Source organism: Benincasa hispida, chromosome 4, assembly GCF_009727055.1.
Source record: "Benincasa hispida cultivar B227 chromosome 4, ASM972705v1, whole genome shotgun sequence".
In the NCBI taxonomy this organism is placed as follows: Eukaryota; Viridiplantae; Streptophyta; class Magnoliopsida; order Cucurbitales; family Cucurbitaceae; genus Benincasa; species Benincasa hispida.
The window spans coordinates 31937277-31957234 of record NC_052352.1 but is presented as its reverse complement, the minus strand read 5'-3'; the positions used below and the strand labels follow the sequence as shown (position 1 = coordinate 31957234).

Here is a 19958-nt window from a genome sequence, read left to right as displayed (position 1 = left end):
AAAGAAAAAGAGAGAAGATTTTTGTTTCACTCAACAATCTTTTTTATGCAGATAGTTTATAGTGCTCATTCTATAGATATTTGTATAAAAAAAGACAACTCATGTTATCACTCGATTTTCATTAAATGTATCACATCAGGATCTATTGCTCAAACATCATGCCAATGTTATGAAAATTTCTAGATCATGTGAAATAAGAATCATATCAAAGGCACCCTACAATTTCATAATAGAAATGGTTCGACCACTATTACCTGTGATCTTGTGTGTGGCGTGGGATATGACATATTATTCTCAAAGCCTAGAAAATCTCACAATAGTAATAGAGTTAGCTAGATCCAATTTTTTGAAGTTCATGAAAGAATTTAAATAAAAGTTGAAGTCAACGTGCTAGTCAATTGAAGAATCTCGTGCAAGTTAAATTAGTTTTAGTACTTATTGCTCACCTTGCCTCGGAGAACCATGTGAATTGAGAGTTAGCCGAAGGGAAAGAGGTCTCGAGAATAAACTTTTCATTTTGTACATGCTAGATCATTAATTAGTATTTGCATCCAATCTCTAAAAAATACTCCATTGTTTCAAACTCTCTCTTTTTGAAATAGAATACCTACGAAATATATTGAACAAACAGACTAACTCGGTATACCCAGTGTGATCACCTTTTTGACTTAATGCCTCAACTAAAAATACTTTTTGTTTTACATTCTAAGTTGTGGGAATATCGATGACTTATGTTTTGTTGAAGGAATATCTATATGATCAAATTGATACATAAAGTTCATGATAGCAATGAAACCAAGTATATAGAAAAGACAATTCTTTTCCTTTCTACTAGTATTATATTAGTATTAGTTAGTGATCTCAACTCAATGAGTCCCTTCTATATTAACCGTTGGCGTTCGTAATCCATTTTACCTTCATGGATCGAGGAGAAAAAACTGCAACATTAAAGCAAGGTGCAGCATAACTAAGAGAGCACTCCATTTACATGAGCACATAGCTAGGGTTTTGAGAACAAGTACAAGTAATTTAGTGTAGGATTGGCAAAAATCCCCACGGGGTCGGGTCCTCGCCCCGTATATATNTTATATATAATTAATATATAATTTAAAAAAAGAACAAGGAGATGGGTCCTATCGGGGACCCGTTTCTCCAGCGGGGATGAGGGAAAATAGGCTTAAGAGAAGAGCATGTTTTTTTTTCTTTTTTTATATGTAACCATATTTACATATAAAATGACTGCGATGGAATGTCACTCCTCAAACTTTATTCGTAATATTTCTATTTCGAGTAATCAAAACCCAAAAAAGAAGACAAATGACCCTAAACAAGTCCCCTAACAAAAAAAAAAAATTGTACGAAAGGCTCCATGGAGTTGTAGGAGTCACCAGCAGAATCGATCCAACAATGATGCCAATGAGGAAAGCTCATTTGACTAATTAGTGATCTCTAATCCTACTTTAGATAAAGATGACCCTAAAATTAGGGGATTGGTTTATCAATAAGCTCAAGCAAGTAAGACAGTCCATAAAAATCTTGCAAATCATCATACAAGTGGTCTCTCCAGTCTCATTTTTTTCATCAAGGCAAATCAGCTTTTCCTTCTATTTTGAGACCTTTTAGATTCTTAAGATCATGGGACCCTTTGTTTGATATTAAATTATTAAAACTCCTGCCAGCCTACAACTAGTATAGTTGAGCTACCAACTTTAAAGTTGAGCTTTTTACTAAAGAAAGGGGTGTGCTCGTCCATCACTAAAATAATGTACAAGGTTAGGAGCTAAACATTTTACAATAAAAAAATTACAAAAACTCACTAAATTTTTGTCATTTGAAGGTATACAACTATTGCATTAGAAAAAAAAATCAGGAGGATGATCTATAAAGTGAATGAGAGTTGATATAGTAATCATTGATCATAATAACCAATATGAGCACTTGATCCACATGAAATATACAGTTGATTGTGAAATACCGATTCTCCTCTTGAGAGTCAAACTTCATAGATTTCTCGAGATCTTGTATTAGTTACCTCTCTCAGTTCTTTATCAAATCACGTTTTTGTCAGAAGTAAGTCAACTTTTCTTAGCATCTATGAGAAATTTCTTCTTTATGAAGTATACTAGATTCATACCTTTTATGCTCAAGAAGCTAATGTCAACTGCAAGATAACATAGAAGTATTAAATGTGTTGTTGAGTGACGGTGAAGTTGAAGTAGACACTATCAAAATTTAGTCAACTTCACGATAGGTTGAAACGAGAAAGGTTAGAGAACATTAAATGAACGCCTTAACAATGGGAATTCCTTATATTTTACCTCAACAAGATGGGAAACGGCTTCCTCGATCATCTAGAAATGCATGTTTTGAATACACCTCGACCATGATAGGAAAAGCAAGGAATAGAACCCGAGTCACAACACAATTCTCCATGATAAACGAGAATGAACTATCCCAACGGGAATTGAACTTCCTCACAAAAGCAAAATGAGAGGAAAAAACAAAGTGAGACTTTTCTCTTCCTATATTTTTTTTATTTGTTGTTTTTCGTTTGCTTAATTTCAACGCAAGTAAAAAGATTTTGTATCCAAAAAAAAAAACTCCCAACAATATAAACAAAGACATTCTCGAGAACATAGATCAAACATATAAAGCAAAGGCTTATAAAGAACATGCACACATGCACATACAAACATATACAAGGTACGCACATACAAACATATACAAAGGTACAAACAAAGGCCACAGCCAGAGAGTCAATTGCAAAGTCCGTACGAAAAGTTGCAAGCACCAAAACTCGTGCAGGGGAAAACAAAATTTCTTGGACGAATCAAAGAAGAGATGCCGAGAGACCAAAGGCCTAACTCCTACGTAGCTATTTGGGCTTCTTCGCCACACCCTTTCTCTCTTTAAGCGAGGATCATCACTAGAATTTGAAAGAAAATCACATTTTTACTTCTCGAGATCTGAGTGCTATGAGGCCTTAAAATTTTATCGAGATATAGTTCCAACGAGCACAATTTTCTTTACAGTTTTACATGAAGAAAATAAACTACAAAAGCAAAGGCAACTAGCCGGTGTAAACATTCAAACACACAAGGCCCCCCTACAAAGCGTAATACTTTCAAACCAACAATTACAAAAGAAAGTGTATAAGACGTACCAGCGAAAAAAATAAAATAAACTCAAAACCATCTATTTTATTGTGGATCTTTAAACTTTGATGCCCTGAATGTCACTTGAAAACTAGGATGAGATTTAAATGATGTCCTTTTGTCGCACTTTGAAAACCAAAATGATGGACTTCACCTAAGCTTACAATGTGGATACAGCTTAGAAAACAAAATTCTTTCACCAAAATGTCGTCTTCCATATCCAATGAAATTATTGCCAATATTCAACCATCAAAGCATTATCTTGGGAGGGCGACGTAAGTTTCCATGACAATGACTTGGAAAAGAGTGAGGGCATCAAGGAACTGAAGTTTGCAGGCTTTTTGCAATGCTTAAAAATTTAATAAGGTCAAGGATGTAACTGACAATATGGACAGAATTGGACAAGTCCATAAATTATTACAGAATGGCCGTCGGTCCTTTACTCTTTTTTTTTTTTTCCTTTTTTTCTCTGTTATTCTTCATGATTACCAACCATAACTCTGAACATTTTTGCGTCTTGACTAAAAATTCTTGGCAAGTCACATCAGACTCATCATCATCATTATCACCGGCCTCACAAATACATTGGTAACTATGCCGTGATAAATCGTCAAATGGCCGAAAATATAGAATTCCAAAATAATGGAAAGATCAATGTGAAGATATAAGAAAACAAACATAGAAACTACAAATAAATAAACAAATAAATAAAAATTATTATTATTATTATTATTATTATTATTATTATTATTATTATTACAAAAAAATGTATTTAGAATTAACAAACAAAAAGGGCAATTCATAAATAAGTTACGGATCCTCATTATTTGTATTCTCAACATTTCTAATATACATATTTCTAGTTCATCAATTATGGGGTTGGGGATTTCGAAAATACATAATTCGTCATTAGCCTAATCTTCTCATTTTTGAAGAGATGAATGAAAATTTTGGACATATTCAATCAAATTTACTAAGACCCAATCTAGTAACCATTTTTTTTTTTTTTGAAAAAATAAGCTTATGAACACTACTTCCGCCTCCAATTTCTCCCTTTGTCATCTACTTTTCACCAATGGTTAAAAATCAAGCCAAATTTTGAGAACTAAAAAACCAGCTTTCAAAAAATTGTTTTGTTTTTTAAATTTGACTAAGAATTCAACTATTGTATTTAATAAAGGTACAAATCATTGTACGAAATGTGGATAAAATAAACTTAATTTTCAAAAATTAAAAAATAATAATAATAATTAAAAAAATAAATAAATAATTATCAAAGGTCATCGCCAGGACAATGTTCCTATAAATCAAGAATTTGTTGATGGGTGTTCCCATAAATTAATCAACAATTTTACCATGATGATGGCAATTAATTAAGGTATGGGTGGATAATTGATACAACCCCCAACAAATGAAATGTTAGAGAGAACCTGACACGACACCAAAGAAATGAATGGGTTGGGGTTTGAAGGGAAGAGAAGCCATACCAGAGAGACAAACGTCAACCCCTAATCTCTCAGCAGCGAAAGTTCCACACAGTATCAACTCCTGCGATGGTAAGAAACCTTAAAAAGAAGAATCCACTAAAAATAGCTGCAATTTAATGCTTATCAAATTAATATTCGACACAATAAATTTCGACTCTTAAAGGTGTCTTTTAGTCGTGAGATTGCTGATGATAATAATCATTGTTTGGAGGCAAAGCTTGATCATATATATGCGTCCATAAGTATCTGAAATTTTTCCAAAAAGAGCATGTTTTGAATTGGTTTGCCATGAAGATTGACAAGTATTTATGTGCTTTTACTTGGAACAAACCTCTGAGGAAAACCCACCGAGGAGCTTCAAACTAATCCAATGGAAGAACAATAATGAAGACGCACAAAAAAAAAAAAATTCAAAACCAAAACCATGCACATTCATAATATGCATGTTCTACATGTTAAAAAAAATATGTATATAGCGAACATGGAACCAGTTGTCATCGTAAAATCGGTTGCTCGGAATTTTCTCCTTTTTTTTTTTCTGGAGGGATGGGGGTGAATGAATCTCAGCAATTATTGTTTCGTTAAAATATCGAATTCCTGACTTTTGCGATGCTATCACTCCCAAGGTTGGTCAGCATATTCATTTTATCTTTTATTGAATAACAAATTAAACATGTCTGTACAAAAAATCAATATCCAAGGACTGTGTAAGCAAAACAAAAATCGACTTTACAGTATCTAAGAGGAGAGACTCATCTGCAATATAGAGATATCTATAAGAATGAACAAGGTCAGAAATTCATCACTGGAATGCCAAGTGTCTCGCGTGTAACAATCATACAGCCCCTACCAACAATCATATTCAATAGCCTGAAATAACAAAGAAATTACATTAGTGCTCATAACTCGTAAACCAGCGATTCTCGCTCTTTCACAATATTACACCAGCGGAATCAAGGCAAAAGTAACATTCACTAGAACAAGCAAAAATTTTAATTTATTAGTTCAATAAATCCTCCAACAATTTGCCAATAGCAAAGACCAATTTGCCAATGCAAGGAAAATGAAGACCGGATTTACTCCGACAATTATGGTTTTCATACGCAGAACGCAGACAATTATGTGACAGAATATGATGAGGTTAAATATCCAAACAAGTTTTATAAAGATATAAATGCTTCTACCATGGATGATACAATTAACAAAGAGATGAAATTTCGAAATTTACAAAATAGAACTGGAAACAACTTTCTTATCCTCTCCCTACGTAGCAGAAAGAGAACACTTTCACCATACAATAAAAAAAAATAGTAGCATCACATAAGTAAAAGTGTCACAAGTAAAAGTGTTTTTACTGACTCGTTAATGGGAAAATAGAAAACACGGTTGTAAACAAGCATAAAATTTTATTGGTGGTCATTTAGTGTTACTGCTCGTCAACAATCAGGATGTTCACGTCAATTCCAATATCCACCATAAAGATAAACTAAGATACCATGTCTGTATACATCGTTCATATTTAAAACCAACGCTTGAGTACGAGCATTGTGCATACATAAAATCAAATGACTTACTTCAACCAACTTTAGCTGGGCGATTTGAGGCATGACAGAGTAGCCTGAAAAGCATTCAGCTGCAATATGCAAAGCCTTCATCGCTTGCCAAAGAGAGACAATTTAGGCCTCAGAAAGCACCAAATTGTATCACGCTTCTTCATCCGCATAATTTTGAGAAGACTTCATGTCCACTACAAAAGAAGATGAAATTTATTGCTGATTCATGACTGCAGAGTTGAACCAAATACACAAGTAGAAAAATATCACACGAGATTAAAAGAGAATGTGTGAATGATACTACAAACAGAATGATCAGATGGAGAGACAGATAAGCCATTTCAAACAAAAACAAGTAACAACCTAAATTTTGTTTCTTATCCAAATAAAAATAATGATAATAATAACTTAGTGAAGGCATGACCAGGAGATTAAGCTCCTCCAAATGTACAGACTTTGCAACCTCCATAGGTAAGTGGCTATCTTCAAGAACATGAACTGACGGTTTTCAACTTTTGACATATATCTAATTTTCTCTTACATTTTCAATCAAATCTCTCTCTCCAAAGAAAGCTAGACAAAGACTCCGTTTTTTCCTTTTTTCGGATGGTAAATATTTCTGAGAACATGAAGTGTGAATCAAACCCATGTTTGAATTGAAATTGAGATACTGATGCAAGTTCTTTCCCTCTTAATCAGATAGATTCATATCTGAAAGAGGTTGACAATAAGTTCACTTTTTTTCTTTAATTTAATTGTTATGCTCTAAATTTCATCTTCTATTCCTCTATTCCTTTTCCCTGCTTCTAAACAAAACAGAGATAGCAGATAAACATGAATAAAAAGAAAAAAGAAAAGACTTATCTCCATAATTTCCTACATTGTTAAAATATCATGGTTGTTTCAGAAGAAAAAGAACTAAAAGAAAAATAAAAGATCGTACAAAAAAGAAGTAAATTACACAACAAAAAGAGCCCGTACAGAGGGACCAAAACCAAAGACTTACAAGAAAGGCCCCCATTATAAATATTAATTATAAGAGACAAAAAAACAAAGAAACGTTCTAAAACTCCTCAGAGAAGGAAACCTAAAGAAGGATTGTCACTATCTAACTAAAGCCCACAACTCTCCAAAGCCTTGAAATGCTTCAGAAAATTTCCTAGTCCAAGCCAAATATTGTAGACAGGAAAGAAAGATACACACCAAAGAGCCCCTTCCTTATCCCAAACGGGCAGATGAACCATCTCAAGCTTAGTTGGCATTTAAGTTCTTCTGTTAAAGCTTTGGTTTGAAAGACTTCAGCGGTTTTTTTAAGATAAGTCTCTTTGCTCACTTTGTTTCAGCTCGCGTTCAAGCCTCTTAATGTTTGATCTGGATTGATTTTATTTCTCATGCTTAGTACTTTTCTTTTCTTTGCATTCATTTTGGTATTTTTGTAATGCAGTTCAGTTTCACTGTATGAGCATTAGTCTCTTTATGTGAATGAATTAGGGCTTGGGAGAGATATCAAGAGGGATGGTGCAACTACCTCGGATTACTTGTTTCTATTATAATTTCTTATTGACATTACTTGTTTTTCTTGTTCTTCCCTAAACTAATGTCACCACATCACTTTTCAACCTCAAGCAATTGAGAGTTGTATCTTGCATCTGAAAACATCATCAGAAATATGTCATTATGTGACTATCATTCAAAAATCCCAGGAACAAAATTCGTTGGGACAAAAGACCAAAAACAAGAATTCAACATCCTTGTTCGTGAACCATAACCACCATCTGGTTAAGTCACAGTAATGCGATAACCATCAGTTCAGCACGCTAGCATTTACAGCTCCTTTTTCATATTTGATACAAAGGAAATTCAACAGGCACTCCTCGTATGCTATCTTGATTGACAATAGTTAATTGCAAAATACAAGAACTCAAATCTTGGAGATGCCACAGCCACTTTCTAATATTACATGGTAGCAGTACAAAAGCTAAGATTATAACCCAAACATGTAGCATCTCTTTAATGGAGATCCTAAATAAGAACATAAAGAGTGAAAACAAGATCCTAAAAACAAATATCAAACATTTTTTCAACATGAGATGGAGAGATAATTAGAAAAAAGTATACATATCGCTCAACAAGTTTCTTAAGAATGATGTATACCTGGAAAGTTCAATAAATTTTCCTAGTTTAGTGATCCACGACACCTGAAAAGAAAGGGGGGGAAAATAAACTCAAGGTCAGACAACTTCTACATATGTGAAAATAGGAAAAATTCATGGGCCTTTTATCTGGAATCAACAAATTTACAAAGATAGAAGTACATTAATTTTAAATAATAATAAAATATAGATTGAATAATATATATATATATATATATATATACTATATATATATATATAGTTAAACTACCTCCTTGAACGGCAATTACAAGGAATTTTCTTCTCCTCCAAAGGAAATTTGTAATTGTACGTAATTTCTTCACCAGCAGATATGTGTCGTTTTGCATAGATGAAAATTTTCTTCTGACCTTCAACAGTTATAACTTTGGTATAGCAATTAGGCTGCAAACAATATCCATGTGAGGTAGGAAAATAGCCTTCTCAATAAAGGAAAATCACACTAGTTCCCAAGTTACCTCACAAGAATGGTTTATAAATCGTGCAACACCCCCACGCTTTGTAGCATCAACCTAACAAAAATTCATTGAAAAAAAGATCGCTCAACAAGATTTGCAAGTAAGTGGAAGAGAGGGGGCCAGATTACATGGAACAAAGAGAATATCACATTGAAAGAGAAGCACCAAACATCTATAATTTAAAACTCAATGCCACAGTTGTAAAACCTAAGTCCTGTTCAAGTAAGGTTGTCAACAACCCATCCATACTAATTCCAAAAGTAGGATAGTGCTAGAAAAGCTACCAATAGCAGGATAATTTTTTATTCTTATTATTTTATTTTTTGGTAATCATAAAGTTTCTGAATATATAGGTTAGGAGAAAGGTGCGATAGAGGTTGTAGGCATTATACTGACCACATAACCATCATCAAGTCTAAAAAGATAACTGCTTCCAATTCCCATCTTCTCATACTGGCGTTCCCTTATATCAGAAATCTGTCAAATCAATTCATTCACTTCATCATAATAATAAGCATAAAGGCACTTACGAATCAATAAATAAATAAATTCTCAGAATAAGATTACAGAGAAGAGATATTTACCCGTGGGCGAATTAGTTCCCCAACGTATTCAATTACAAAATCCTCTGCTTCAATCGGCTCTAGGGCGACTAGACCCCAGTCATGAATCTTACTACGCTGAAAGCGTAGACGCTTTTTCCTTGCCTGAAATTTACATGCATATGGTATAATAGTCAAAGGGAGAATGAAGTGTACTCCATGACCAACTAATTCTTTAATACCTTTAATTGAGATGCTTTTAAAAGGTCGGCGCCATCTGCAGCAGCAAGAAGATTCCGCAACTTCACTCTATTTGTCCGTGCCGAAAGGCCTTTGCCATTTAACAAATGAGAAGTACTGACATCAGGACCTAATGGCTCAGAGTTAAAATATTGAAGACCCCTATTACGAGCTCTCTCAGCAGGACTTGCTTTCAGTGTCCATCGACGCCATTCCCATCCATTAATTGATGAACGGGCACAACCATCAGATCTAATGGAGAGATTTGATTTCCTAGATTTATCAGACTTTTTCTTTTGAGCTACAACCTTCTTACTTGCAGCTTGCTTGCTAACATCACCTGCTATTGTTGAGAGCTTATTACAAGACAAGGATACCTCATCAATCTTCTGCTTCCTCTTTATTTTCAACACATCCACAGCTGCACAGAATAGGCGAGTAAAAGAACTTGAGAGAAAAAGAAGAATCAAAAAAGATAATAGCAATGAAATAGAAATTAAGAAACAAGTATGAAAATTAAAGAAATAATAACAGTAAAAACAAAAATATTAATAGGGATCCTTACAAAGCTTTTCCTGAGCACTAACTCCACGATCACATTTATTCATAACCTTATCAACATTCTTGTTCACCAAAGGCGAACCTATCATCCTCCCTTTCCCATGTTTCACAGAATCCTTCTTGGCATTATCATCTAAATAGAGAACCAGTGAGCAATCATGCAGGTGAAATTGTCAAAAACATTTGCAAGTTAAGAAATCTTAACACGAAATGGTATACCTTTAACGAGAGGTGACATTTTTAACTTCTTTGTACCACATATGGTTTTCCCAGAAGAATAACTACTGGGTAATGTAACTTCTGCAGAAGTCCACTTGCAGGTGGCATTAACAGACAAGTCCTTCTGCCTTTTATTTTTTGCAATACATTTAAGTTTCAAAGAAGCAATTTCACTGTCTGTAGTCTCACACGCATCATCAGCAGAAACATTTTCTTTCCTCGACTTTTCAGAAGGTTGAATTCGTACAACAGGGCTACCCTCAGTAGCACAATCTGAAGATCCTAACTTTTTCTTTGATGACTTCTTGCGGTAATAAGTATAATTACCAGTTACAAGAGAAGATTCCAAGAAGCGTTTTGATCCCTCCCTTAATTTGTCTGGTACTTTAGAGGCTTCACCACCATCACATGCTCCTTCCTAATGTAAAAATAATACACAAATCAAACGTGTGCAAATAAGAGAAATTTCAAGGATGTCAGCAGACCCAAAGAAACTAACTAGACGTGCAAATGAAGCGGCAGCTGTCTCATGAGAAATATTGGAGTAAGAACAAAAATGAAATCACATCATACCACAATTCCATTAGGATTACAATGTTTCTTTGAAGCAATCCATGAAGTAATAAACTGACGAAGAAGATCATCTTTGTATGATGATGCCCATTCCTTAAGAACAGCATCGTGTAATTTCTGCCTGCATATTGCCAGCATAATGTACCCCTCAATCTTAGGAGAGCACTTATTTGAGCTGGAAGGACGAAATTTACAAGCAGGAGATGGAATGAGAAAGGTAGGATTTTCCTCAAGACCAGGAACTGGTAATTCATTGGAATCTTCATTAAAAGCACAAACTTCATTTGTACAGATTTCTTTGAACACTCCATATAATGAATTAGCAACAGCATTCAGAGCCGTATCACTAGACAGATTGTCCTCTGGCAACACAGCTAGTTCAAGTTCACATGAATTTCTATCGCCACGTGTATCATTTGAATCGCAATGCAGTTCACCAAAGGAGTCTGAATAATTGTTAATACTAGAACACTGAATGGACGTATCAAGAGTATCAAGAGTAACCTGGAACAATAAGAGAAGTCTCTTTAGATTTACTGGATGGGAAAGATTAAAAGATAAAGGTCATTTTCAGCTCCACTCATAAGAACTCTCTTCAATTTCAATGACATATAGTTACAAAATCAAGGAAAGGTAAAGTATCTCCTCTAATCAAGGCCTTAGGAGTACAAGAATGACCTACTCCAATCGGCATGAACATTATCTAAAGAGAAATTACAAAAAACTTCACATTAAAAAAAACTCCAAAGTAGAAGCTGAGAAACAAACTAAATCCAAAATTATCCGTTATTTTTTCTTTAATGAGAAAACCAAACCTTTCATTGAGGAAAAGTTAAAGAGCCCCCACCAAAATGAGCCAAACTAAAACATACCTTACTTAATTGGATATCTTTTGAGGAGTTGCATGAGCTTGTCACCTCATCCTCGAGGATATCCCGAATATACTCAACCATGGATACCTTTGCAGAGGAATGAAGCTCTTTTTCGAGGTATTCCACGATCCATTTTAAGTCGTCCTTTGGCCTATCACAACCAGAATGACTTGTTGGCCTAGAAGATTTGTGTCTAACAGGAACTGACCGAGATATGGCAGGTGAGTGCACACAGTTTTCTGTTTGTGCTCCCTCAAATTTGGAGACTGATAGGGAATTGACACCATAAAGAGAAGATTCCTTTCGTGGTAAAGCCTGCAAAATAAACAATACGTTATAATAATATCATTTCATTTATAGAAACAAATTTCTTTTCTTCACAAAACATACTCTCTAAATACATTATATGGCCACTCATCATACGATTAGCTTCAGGAAAAAAATACTATTCAGGATACAAACCTCAATGTTGTACAAACTCCTTGAAGCTTGAATCAAGGCTAATTACATCAAACTTTAACAGAACAACACAGGACTTAAAATAAATACCAGAACCAGCAAGCAAGGAGGGCCATGAGAGTCTCATTTATCAGGCAAACACTTCCCTAATTAGATCCATGACTTTTGCATAATCTCTTATGGATAAGAAACATTTCATTAATCAAGCCATGTCCAAAAAGAAATGAACCTATGTACAGTAGCGGAGATTTCAGAAACACTAGCAAATCAGAATTGATCCGATAAAGGTGGTATGATTCAACCATCTCAAAACGGCTTCCATAATGGATGATGATCTCGAGAAGTGATAGAACTTTATAAACAAATAGTTATTTAGAAGAAATTTAACTAAAAATATGTTATTTACATGTTACGTCAATTACTAAATACAAAATGTATAGGTATTGGTCATAACAATTCAACACATATCCATTAACATTTAGGACTAAACTTCATCCAGGCACTCCCTGGTGTCAAATATATTCATAAAAATGCAACCAGAATAGCAGAAAAATATGCTCCATGTGGAGACTTACAGCTTCAGCAGGTATTTTTTCAATCTTCTTGACACGATCACTATATCCACTAGAAGCTAAATTATAGTGAGGACGATAAGACCAAAATCTTTTCCTCCTCCATGCAGATGAATACTCTGCCACCGTATCATAAGAAACAGCATTCCAAACTACTTGTAAGGAGTAGTCAAAAAGCATTCGACAAATAACTGCATGCACCTCCCTAAAATTATCGACGCTGCCAATCAACTTAGGGGACTGAACAGGAACAGCATCAGTAGAAACTTTCTCAGGAACACTAAAGAAATCTCGTGCTTCTGGCATTGAATCAGCAGGAAGATCCCCTCCTCTAGTAACTTCTGGCTGCCAAAATAAAATATTATTATCTATAAAGCAAAATAGAAATATGAAAATATAATCGACTTTTTTTTTTCTTTTAATAGTTCATTACCATTCTATTGTCCAGAGAGCAAACCTTCATAGTCTGGTTGGTTTGTCCAACCTTAATTTGTCTTTCAGATTTCTTGATGGTGATAAAATCTGCAATGATGTTGCCAACAATCTCATCGAGCACCACTTTGCGAGCTGCTTTCATTATTCCAGAGTGTAGTTGGGATGAAACTCCTTCAGAAGTTTCAGATATAAATTTCAGTAAAGAGCAACTCTCATTGGTTTTGAGATCAGATGAGAATAGAGGTGGAGTTATTGCAGCTTTCCATGCATTCACCGCAGAAAATAATGTGAAGGGTCTAAATTTGCTTTCGACATGGTATATCTACATCATAAAAATTGATGAACTACAGTAAGGAAAGGTTAACCAGATATTGAACAATTGATGACATCCAGTAATACATTTCAAATGAAGGCAGATGAGAAGATTGATCAAATAACTGAACCGGTTACATCCAAATATGCATTCAAATAAAGACAAAGATTGGGAAAGTATTTAAGAATAAAAATAAAATAAAATAATCTTGCTTTCCACAGCAATCCAGGAAAAACACGTTTAAGCAACTACATCTAAAAGATGTAAATCTCTTATTTTCTTATAGTTTATTTTCACATATGCTCCATTTTAGAACAAAAAGTTAGTTTTCCCTCTATAAGCAAAGGCTGTTGAATACTGATTTCATGAGTCACACAATTATAATTCTTGAAAACAATTTTGCATGCATATGGAAAAAAAAAAAAAAAAAAAAAAAAAAAAAAAAAAACTGTTTTGGAAACTTCTCCTGACCAAGTTAATTTGCTCAAATGTGGAATTCATACAGAAATCAAGTGCCTAGGACAATCTTATAAGCCATAGAAACAGATGAACACTGTCCACTTTTCATTTCCACATTAGTAAAATTCTAAATTCCAGAATAATAGAAAACGCTAGTTATTATCAACAAACGCAAGTTTCATGAGTGTTTTGCTTGTCAAAAAATAGAACATTATAAAGTTTCTATGTAGCAATAACTTCAGAGAAAGTCAAAAAAGATTATATTGCCGTTCAATCCAGTTAAAGTGTATCATGGATAAAGCAGTAAAAGGGTAATCCTTGGAGTAGATTTTAGATTGAAAGGAACCAAAGAGTTCTAAAAGGAAAAGTCTTAGACAGGTTCAATAAGTTGTATTTTACAAAATGGGGCAAATTAAATTAGTTAATCCCCTTTTTGAGAATTTAATATAATTAGGCTATAGATTCTAGGCTGGGTTATAAAAGATTTGCATTGCATTGTAGCAAAAATATGAAAAGGTATCTCTTTCAAAGTGGATGGATGATGGCATCAAAATTTTCAAAGATTTACGCAGAGTTGCTAAGCACAATGGGCACCATTTTGATCTCCAGCTTACCATAACTGAGTCCTTCAAGTATCCATGCTGATGCCAAGAATATAATTGTAGAAGAGAATAGGGTCCATGTTTCCTCCCAGTATGATCCTCAATGAACCAGCATGCTACTTCAACTGACTGGAAAAATTAAAAATAAAAAAATTAGAAGTTTAGAGAAGAGGAATAATAGTTTTGAGTACTTCAGAAAGCAAATGTATTGTATAACTTTCTGGAGTAGTCAACAGGAAATGATTGCCTACCGATGGAAGATTCGAAGTAGTCAAGAAAAATGCTTCAGAATTTGAAGCCTGTTTACAGCCACCATTTTCATATCCGAGACCTAGAGGACCAGATTGCAACTCATGACAAAGAGTCTGTGGATTCGCATACCCCACCAAACCCTCTTGCCTATGCATAGCCAAATCATTTTTACAAGTATCAGAATGAGCTCCATTAATACCCATGTTGGAGAAGTCCACACTCAAATATGCAAAACCCGTTGCAACATGATCAGGAAACTGCTTAAAGTACTTGAGTGGTACAGGATTGCTCAATGCTCCATTTAAAACAGGATAAACAAGAAGCTCATCTGGCAAAAAACCAGTAGATAATCCTTCATGAAGCTGTTCTTGGATATAAGGGCCACACATTTGACCTTGTTCGTTAACATACATCCAACCACTTACACAAGTAAGCAAAGAATACCCAGAGAAACCCTTATCTTGAAATGAGGAGCCCTCCGAACTGCAACATTCTGGAAGATCAGGGCTAGTGCCATTTAACTGGCAGCTCATATCCACTGATGAATATGAACCATTTTTTTCATCAATATCGATGCAACATGAAGATATGCAAGCACTATCCCTGCATCTGAGTTTTTGTTAATATAAAGAAGTAAGACAATGAAAAACTGTTGGAAATGTGGAAGATATAAGGACGAAACATTCTACAAGAAAAGACTTAGCATATTATCATCACAAATACTAATCGTTGAGATAGCATACCTAACATGCAGATCTGTCAAAGTCCAAGCACCTTACTCTAGGAACTAGAGAAAACACGGGACCAGACCCAACACCATGCTAGATACATGCCTCATTAAAGAGTGCAAATTTTTATTCTCTATATTAGTTTTTCCATTAATTGTCTGTGAGATTATGATAATTGATACTATTGTTTTCTAAACAGTGATCTCCAAATAGTATATGCAACCATCTGTCTTATTACTACACTATGGATGTACCCTCACATGCAAACTTTCCTTGGAAACATGTATATGATTCAAAATATTCTTGGTATATTGATTGAAGAGACAGAATAGTGCATGAATTTCTTTTTAATAATTGTTTTTTTAAAATGAGTTAACTAGTATTAGATGGAGATTGGTTTGTTTGTGTGGTTATTAGTTAGGAAGAATTTCATTGTATACTTTGATGGTTTCTAGTTCAATAAGCCACCTCCACAAATAGAGAAGGATAGTCCCTCGTAGCTAGGAACTACAGAAATTCGAATACAAATTAGGGGAATAGAGTTTCCTTTTGTAAACCTTAGAGGCTTAAATGCTATATTGCTTTTTTAATTTTTTTTTTAAAAAAAAAAAAAAAAAAAGAAAGGACCTTTCATTGATATAATAAAAAGAGTCTATTGCTCAACATACACAAAACAAGAGCTGAAAATAACATTACAAAAATAAGATAAAGCAAGTTTAACCGAGAATTAAAAAGCATTCCAATTCAAACTAGTGTTCATAATAGAATAATATGAAAAAGTCTTGGAAAGAGAACACCATGTGGACCAAGGAAGTGATTTGTCATGAAAAACCCTATGATTACGTTCAAACCAAATTTCTAACAAAAGAGCTTTAATTGCATTGGACCATAAAATCTAAAAATTAGTGGCCAATGGAGGACCAAAAAGTTTGATGTATGTTTTTCCGAAAAGAGTTGTCAAAGGTCCATGAAATCTGGAAAAATGAGAAACAACGCCACCAAGATGATTGAGAGAAACAACATTCTTTTTTTAGTACAATTGGGGGGTGATTGAGAGAAACAATATTCAAAAAATAAATGTTGCAGATCTTCACTATAAGCTATGTAATAACACCCTCTATACTATCGAATAATTCCCTCCTAGAACTTCTCATCCTAAAAGTTAAATATTGCTCAACCCATAGCAGATATCCTGCCCTCAAACTTCATTGATATAGCTCCAACTTGATTTAGAATAGGTGGGAAAGTGGTCCACAAAAATATTTAATGAATGCTCCCAAAAAGTTACTGCAACATGTATATATATAATTTTTCTCCAGGCAAACCACTCTTACAGGGTTAAAAATAATAAAAAATAAAATAAAATAAAAAACCTTAATTTTTCCTTGCAGAGGTGGATCCACAAAGTAGAGACACGAGAAAGCAAAGTCCAGCGAAATCAGAAAATTTCAAACAACCTCCACCGAGAAACAAAACTCTCAAAATGAGCATTTAGGAAATAAATGAAGCAAGTACCTTCTGCCTTAACGGACAGCTTACTAACCTACCCAAGTCATAGTCCACTTAATATAACCTTGAGGGAGAAAAGTGGTGAGACCAAATAAAGATTTTAGGAGGAGAAGAGAAAAATACATACTAAGACTACATTTATGATGTATTGTTTCAGAAGCCTAAAGTACCTCTGAACATGATATTTCTTCACAGTACTAGGACACTATTAGGCCTTCAATTATATTTCAATACCAACGTAAGGGTAGGAAGGGAATTCCTCATGTTAGTGAGAGTGGAACATCCTCCTCTGACTGAGAGTAAAATGGTGGGGGACAACAGTTAGTTAGGGAGAGTGGGAATATATGTAAGAGGGGAAGTCAGAGAGAGGGAGCATTCATTTTGGTAATTTCTTCTCGAGAATGTGAGGGAGAGGGGACTCAGCCTTCTATACAGGTTAAGGAGTTGTAAATTGCCTTAGGGCAAGTTTCCTTTCATTGAATAAGACTTTAGGAAGCTAGATACCCTTCAATTACTTCGACTGGAAGTCTCTTCAAAGACCCTTTGTGGAACTTGGTTGATATAAATGTTACGATTGTCAATCCATCATTGTTTACATTTTCTTCTTATTTTTTAATAAGAAACATAGCTTTCATCAAAAAGAGGAAGTATACTAAGTAAGATCAGGGGAAAGAGCATTTGATTCTTATTTTCTTTTCCATGCTTCTTGATAATTCAAATCACTTCTCCATGCCCCTTCTTTATATTTCCTATATTGAAATTACTTTGACTCCTTATCCCAACCCCACAACAACAAAGAGGACAGAAGATGAAGTAGAAATAAAGCAGGTTGGAATTAGATTTTCAACCCCAATAGATTATCTCCTGAAGATTATCCAAGCAAACCTAAAGCTGTTTAACCAAAGAAAGCTTCACTCTATATGAAAATCCTAGATAGGGACCTAACCTTGCACTTACAGGTATGTTCATGACTACACAAATACTTATCGTGCCTACATATACCTTGAGCTATGCATAAACATAAATGTTGAAGAGAGAGGGGTGAGATATGTAATTTATAGATTACCTGCAGAAGGAGCGTCCATCTCTGCTAAGCTGTGAAGATGAGGGAAAACAATCATATTTACACTCACGGCCTAATATATCTGGATCTTGATGTTGAATGTCTGTCACTTTACGCCTTTTACGTGAGAATAAGGAGTTGTCATACTCATGGTCATGGAGAAGTGCTGTTGCAGAAACCATGTCCCAATAATATACTGGGTAGGAACCTAGATTTGACTAAACCTGAAAAGTCTGCAAATGAAATAAAATAGAAACAATGCAGCATTATTAGGAACTAAACCATAATGAATAGGGAAACAAGCTTATGATATAAAGCACACGGATGAAGTTCATAAAATGAAGAAGCCAAGATGGAAGGGAAGATGAATGTTTCTCGTAAGAAGGCTTAAAATACAAGGCAGCTTTTTAACCCTCCAAGAACGAGAAGTAGAAAGCACGAGACATGGTAGGGATGGAAATGCCAATATACTCTCAAAGAACATAGTTGAACAATGAAAACTAATAGAAAATGAGTATTCCACAGGTGGGACGCTTCCCCATTTCAATAAGATGATCTTCTACAAGACAAAACAAAAAAATTCCAATCTGGAATTTTTTTCCTTAGTGATGAATTTTAATAAATTGAGAAGAAAGGAAAAACTTAGATAATGTTCAAATATATAAAAATACATACAAGATAAACTAACTGGTCAAAATTAATGAAGTTGAACAACGGAAAAACCTTAGACATATACCTTAACAAACAAAGTAAACACTGAAATAAAGGGAAACAAAAAAACTCTAATAGAGAGAATTAGCAGTCGTAAACAAGCAGACGAACAGATAGGAAAAAATGACGAAAAAAAGAGAGATGGAAGAAGAACCGGAAGAAAGAGAGATAATGCGATTGGTATACAAGCAATCATCTACAAAAGGTAAGCTGGAAACCGGATATCCAGCGTAAAGGGGAGGTTAAGAACAATGGGAACAATTATACAGGCCTATCAGGAGGAGATCTGTGTTCATCTTTAAGAATTCATCGACAGCAGCAGTGACAAACTAATCTTGAAAGAATGATTTGAGGTTGAGGTAGAGGAATACCTTTGGGTAGACGACGAACATGGAGTCTAGGGCAGGGGCTAGAAGTCGATTCTTCCCCGTCTTCTCCCGTCTCTCTCTCTACCAACGGATCCTGACCTGCGTTTGTTTTTTCCGCTTTCTTGACGCGGTTTTATTTGCGATTCGGTTCGTTTGTGGACCGACCCAATCGAACCGGTTCGGAAACGGTCGGCACTGTATTCTTTGTATTGAATCGAATTGAGCTAAGTTAGCCTCATTACCTGCCAGTGGCCCAAGGGCCGGCCCAAGTTCATCTTAGGATGGATTCAACTTGAATCTAAAATGCATAGTCAATAGATTTGATATTAGACTGACAAGAGAACAGTAAATTTTAAAATTTTCATTTGAAAAAATGGGAAAAAAGTTTTAAAATTATAAAAATAGTAAAATAATTTATATAAAAAAAATACTAATTAATAAATGACCACCTAAAATAACAAAATTAAGTACAAACGAAAATGCAAATATACATTGCTTCAAAAACAACATGAATACCACAAATACATTCTAGAACTACAAATATACAATATCTAAACATTCCAAAAGCAAAATTAAAAATCACCCAATATGTTCTTTAATGCTTCTAGTTATCTATATAACGCGTGTATGCGAGGGAAGATAACAAGCAGCCTGTA

At 34.5% G+C, this 19958-nt stretch overlaps 1 protein-coding gene across 8 annotated transcripts; it reads right to left on the bottom strand.

Moving 5' to 3' along the window:
• Positions 1-1795: 1795 nt before the first annotated feature.
• Positions 1796-19415, bottom strand: LOC120076337 (histone-lysine N-methyltransferase ATXR7). Of its 8 annotated transcripts, none has more exons than XM_039030137.1 (20): positions 19306-19415; positions 18227-18456; positions 14923-15532; positions 14684-14800; positions 13296-13619; positions 12866-13207; positions 11832-12146; positions 10960-11463; positions 10387-10804; positions 10172-10300; positions 9609-10027; positions 9409-9531; positions 9221-9301; positions 8825-8878; positions 8599-8750; positions 8350-8393; positions 6217-6389; positions 4643-5512; positions 2319-2473; positions 1796-2161 (listed from the first exon to the last, which is right to left on the bottom strand). In XM_039030137.1, exons 2-16 carry the CDS (start codon positions 18403-18405, stop codon positions 8372-8374), a joined length of 3789 nt encoding a protein of 1262 aa, XP_038886065.1. In that variant the 5' UTR covers positions 18406-18456; positions 19306-19415; the 3' UTR covers positions 1796-2161; positions 2319-2473; positions 4643-5512; positions 6217-6389; positions 8350-8371. The 8 variants fall into 8 exon arrangements, with proteins under 8 accessions (XP_038886065.1, XP_038886064.1, XP_038886071.1 ...); XM_039030136.1 differs by having other exon boundaries at positions 2319-2469; XM_039030143.1 differs by having other exon boundaries at positions 2319-2469; positions 8599-8716.
• Positions 19416-19958: the final 543 nt, after the last annotated feature.